Here is a 5,255-nt window from a genome sequence, read left to right on the forward strand (position 1 = left end):
TTTTTTAACAACCATACAAACTTAATTGGCTTCTTTTCTAAAAAATTCAGTTTTCTTGTCTCTGATGTTAATATTGTTCTATTAGACAATTTACTTTACATTTAATCATAGAGATGCTGTATTTACATCTTCTGAACTAAAAAATCACCAAAATGTATTATTTATCAAGGGGTGCCCAAACTTTCATATACAACTGTGCCTTTGTGTATCCTGTAGCATTAAGTTTAAAGTGAATCCCAGAAAGGTTCTTCCCTAAAAACAGTGTTAGTCTGATCCTGGGAGAACCAGTTCTAGGGTCAAAGCTACGACTGAGAACACTAAAATCATGTTCAAGTATTTTTCCTGGGAAATTTGGGGGTTTTAGCAACCTTCTGGTATTTTTAGACAATATATACACATTTTGACGACTTTCAGGCGGTATTTTTATCATAATCATTAAAAATGGATATTCAGTGCAAAAATATCAAATGGTTGTATCTTCTGTCTGTATGTTGGATGGATCTGTGGGGCCACGACTGTGAGCTTTGACTGAGTAACTGTCCTTTTACATTTCACTAACTTATAAATGTTTAATAAGATGAACCTGATGAGAGAATTGTTCTGAAACGGGAGCAGAGCTTTGATCGATTTCCAGGAAGAGAATTTATTGTTTTCTTTCTAATCAACATCAGTCACACATTAGAAAAATAATCCATATGAATTCACTTCCTACACAAGTTATTAACACGTATATTAATATCTCACTGAAACATAGTGTCCGAAGTACGGACAGTAGAAAAATGAACAGACGACCACACAGCCTCTTTTAAAAAGGAAATGAACAATTCAACCGCAGTGTCCACTTTACATTTTCCCTCCTCCCTCTTTCTTCTGTTTGGGTTTCTTCTTTTTCTTCTTGGCTGGCGTGCTGTCGGACTGCGTCTTGCTTTTCTTGGCTGGGTTCGGCTGAGAGGCGGTCGCGCTGTCGGCCGGTCGTTTCTGTTTAGCTTTCTTGTCATGTTTCTTTTTGGCTTGTCCTTTGTCTGCTCCCGGTTTGTCTGCGGAGGTCGAGCTGTCTCCCGCCGGCTCTAAAACAGGCTGCAGGCGCTTTTTACGCTTTTTTGTTTCTGGCAGAAAACCTTTCTTCTTTTTGGGCGCCTGCTGTTGGTCGGTGTCCTTGTCGGGTTTCTTCTTTTCTACTTTGGGTTTTCTGCGAATGTGAACATGGAAACAAACGCAAGGTCAACATGACGGCTTCAAAACGCTGTAAATAAATCATCTTTTTATATATAAATCCTTTGGTAAAGTGATCCTCTGTGATTAAAATCAATTCATTCCTTATGTTAATTCATTAATTATACGTTAAAAGAAGAAATAAATAGATTAAATCTGTGGTTTCAGTAACAGTCTGTATAAAATGTCTGTAATAATTTGGTTCTATACAAATAAAATTGAATTGAAAATTGAATTTGTTTCACAGTTACCATAACTGAATAGTGATTTACAAAAACTAATACCAAGCGGCAACCTCTGTGGCTGCAAATGAAGCCAATATGGAAGTAACAGAAACCTGCAGTTCCTCTAATGGCCACTAGAGGCTGGCTCCAGCAGTGAGTCAATCTCCATAAGGGCCTCATATTAAAATATCTAACTTTACAGCAGAAATAAACATGTTTACAGCCTGATACAAACAACAGTTTTAGTCTCTAGAGTTAATTTCCCCGTTGATGTCGACTGTACGAAGGGTTAATTTTTATACAACTCTCCTGTTTGAATCATATTAAGGCTTAAAGTTATATATCTTTTCAGTAACCAGGTTTCATTCAGCTCCATCTCTTCGCTCATTTTTGGATTAGTCGGGACCCGGCGGAGTCAGGACTGCCAAGACTGCGACAGCCAGAGCCGACCACACTGAGCTTCACGACGGCTCTATCTAACTTTAAATATACAGTCTGTCGCCAATACTGACTCTTTTTATAGCAGCTGGTACAGCCTATTATAGATCAGTTAGTTTGGCTGTTTTAAAGTGTATTAGTGTATTGGGATCTCCTCCAGGACAACAATACACACATACACACATGTTTTTGCCATCAAAGCATTACTCCCAATCTGCCAATTGCATATTTTTACTTAAAGTCGGCCAATAATCGGCACATTTGTGGTGTTTAAAAGTTAATATTTCTGTATGTGTCCTTCAGTCGTTTTCTTTTTGAACATGAGAGATTTCATAGAAGGATCAGAGCATTCAGTATTCGTTATGTGTACGCAAACACCACAAGAGAATCATCTCTCAACATAGACAACCACAACAACTCACATGACTCCGAAGTGTTTCACCACGGCCCAGTAGGTGTCCTCTAGCTTGCCGGTCTTCTTGAAAGCGATGACGCTGGTCAGGGACTGCAGGACCTTCTGAAGGGGCTCCAGGTCCACAGACAGCTTCTACACAGGAAGCAGAGACTTGAGTCTGGACCAGAAACCACATCAACAGCTCCCTCTCATGACTCCTCACACTCAACCGGCCACCTACCTGCTGGTGAACGTGTTTGACCAGGAACTGACAGAGCTCCAGAGTCTTCACCACCTTCTCCTTCACCACCTTGCTCTCAGTCTCACCCACCTGCTGGAGACTCTGAGGGGAGAAGAAGACACCGAGGGTGAGACCGCTATCTGAGGGGATTTTGCCTTAAGGAGTCCTCTCTTAGTAATTATATATTATAAAGTCATCAGTCAATCAATAATCAAACAGGGATCACAACCAACTCTGTTTCTTCCCTCCTTGTTCCAACTTCCAAAAAATGTGATAAAAGTTAAACTATTCTTTTGTTCCCCTCCTTTTGCTGGCGACCCCTGTTTGAAACCCACTGCCTTAATAAACAGTATAAAGTACATTACAGTGTGTTATAAACCTTTTATATTTAATATACCTTTTATACACTAGAGCTGCAACAATAAGTCGATTAGTTGTCACTATTCATCAGTTATATTATTATTTAAATTAATCACCAACCAGGTGGCCCGGTTAGCTCAGTCGGTAGAGCTGGTGACCATGTATGGCAGTTATTGCAGCGGCCCGGGTTCGAATCCGACCTGCCCCTTTGCTGCGTGTGTCCCCTCTCTCTGCCCCCCCTTTCCTGTCTATCTTCGGCTGTCACTATCAATAAAAGGGCAATAAAAATAACTTTAAAAAAAATTAATCACCAACCATTTTGATGATAGATTAGTTGTTTTGAGTTATTTTTTAAAGAAACAAATTGTCCCAAATTCTCTAAACTGAATATCTTTGGGTTGTGATGAATAATTTTTTATAATTATCTGACATTTTATGACGCAAAAAGCCAATCGGTTAAAGCAGCAACAGGGACTTTCATTTTGTGTTGATTCTGGCGCCCCTGTGGACAAATGCGGTAGTGTTTACTGCCCTCTTTCATTGATTTCAATGGGAATCCGACCCGGTGGCATTAGACATTAAGAATCAATAAAAAGACATTTTTTTCTCTGGTTTTGTTTGTTTATGTAAATCATAGAGGCATCAGTATTAAACTGAGCCTGTTAAACAAGTTAAAACGACTTGTAGTTAATAAAAAAAACAAAAATGATTGACAAATTTACTCTGTGAAGAAACTAATCTTTAGTTTCAGCCCTATTATATACTGCTTATAAATACAAAATCTTTTAAATAAAAATATTTAGTAAAACCACACTCCATGTGTGTATATTATATATATGTGTTTGTGCTATATTATATATAATATGTATATATATATATGTATATATGTGTTTATTATTAATATATGTAATATTGTGTGTAATATGTATTATTATATATATATATGTACATTGATATAATATGAAATATGTCAGTTATCTTAATGATAGAAAAGAGGTAGGGTCTTTCCCAGGGGGGGGGAAGACTTTTGTTTTTGGTTAAAATGATCTATCTGTATTGTCCTATATTGCTATATACTGATAATATGGATATATCTCTGACACATGATGTATGAAGTTGACTAACTCCATCAAATCAAACTCAGTAAACAGTTCTAACGTGACCTAAATAATCTAAGTTTGTTATTTGAAGTTTAAGAGGAGAACATCTTCCTCCTGTTATGACCGTCAGTTATGACTCCTGTAACATTTCATGTGTACATTCCCCGATTCATTGCACATTGCTTATTATATTCTAGCTATATGTGTGTTTGTGTGTTGTTTTTCAGGTCAAGCCTGATGTGCTGAGTGTTGCGAGCGATGCAGAGCAGGAGAGGTCCAGCAGCTGCTGAGCGGCGCGATCGGTGGGCGGAGCTCTGTGCGAAGGTCACGGGTCACCTGGGCAGCGGGTAGGTCAACATCAAGGGTTGATACGCCGATGATGATGTGCTGCTGTTTTAATCGCCAGGCCCAGGAGAGATAATTGGAGTTTCATTTTATTAAAATGGGATATAGGATTACAAGACTATTTGACCGGTTCAATACCAGTGGTTTCTTTTCTCCAGTGTTAATTCTGTAAATCTCTTAATCTGTATATAAATCGTTCTCTGTGTTGTAAAGCCGGCATGAGGCTGTAACATCGATCTCCACCGTGAGGAGGACGTTTACCCACTGACATCCTTTAGTCTTATGCATATTTTAAATTAATATTGTTCTAGAAGGTTTTATGAAGTTGCCATCACGCGTCTGTGCATTTGAAATTGATTGATTAGAGCCGATGCTGCACTCCGGTCGTCCTCATGTATGTTCGTCTTCGGGAACAGCTGAGGGTTAGGAACGTGCAAATGTGGTATTACAATGCTTCTGATAAGTCTTCAACCATAACACCTTCATTCTGCATGTATCTTCTCTATCCGAACACAACTCCAGTTGTGCCCGAAGTGTGTTCGGTTAAATAAGACGTAACGTTCAGTTTTTCCGAGCCTTCGTTATGAGTGCTTTTGTTAATTTTAAACGTGATAAAAAACCTAGTTTCCATCGAAGCAGTTTTGACTTTCTGACAGGAAACCTGTGGGGTGAATTTTGTTCACACGTTTCCTGAATACCTGTTAAATACTATCTGTTTTATATAACTCAGTAAGCAACCTTTGAGACTAAGGTGTGGACTTCGTCACCACCCGTAAGATCGTTTAAGAGACCTTTGGGGTCTCTCAGTTTCTTGGTTTGAAACTTGGTTTTTGACTAGATTTGTGTTTTAGAAGAACATATAGATCGCTTACAAAGAGGCCACAAAACAGCCATCCTCTATTGACTTTCAAGGCCGTTTAGTCATAAATGAAAGTAATGGG

The 5,255-nt window shown here is 38.6% G+C and overlaps 1 protein-coding gene across 1 annotated transcript in view; it reads right to left on the reverse strand.

Moving 5' to 3' along the window:
* Window positions 1–618: 618 nt before the first annotated feature.
* The window catches only part of mybbp1a (MYB binding protein (P160) 1a), an 18,271-nt gene continuing 13,634 nt past the window's right edge, over window positions 619–5,255 (reverse strand). The window contains 3 exon segments of the mRNA XM_035666777.1: window positions 619–1,189; window positions 2,297–2,421; window positions 2,510–2,664. Coding sequence (XP_035522670.1) covers window positions 844–1,189; window positions 2,297–2,421; window positions 2,510–2,664 — 626 coding nt within the window. The 3' untranslated portion in view covers window positions 619–843.

The sequence above is a fragment of the Morone saxatilis genome, unplaced genomic scaffold (genome assembly GCF_004916995.1).
Source record: "Morone saxatilis isolate NCDOM2014 unplaced genomic scaffold, NCSU_SB_2.0 Contig20, whole genome shotgun sequence".
Lineage (NCBI taxonomy): Eukaryota > Metazoa > Chordata > Actinopteri > Moronidae > Morone > Morone saxatilis.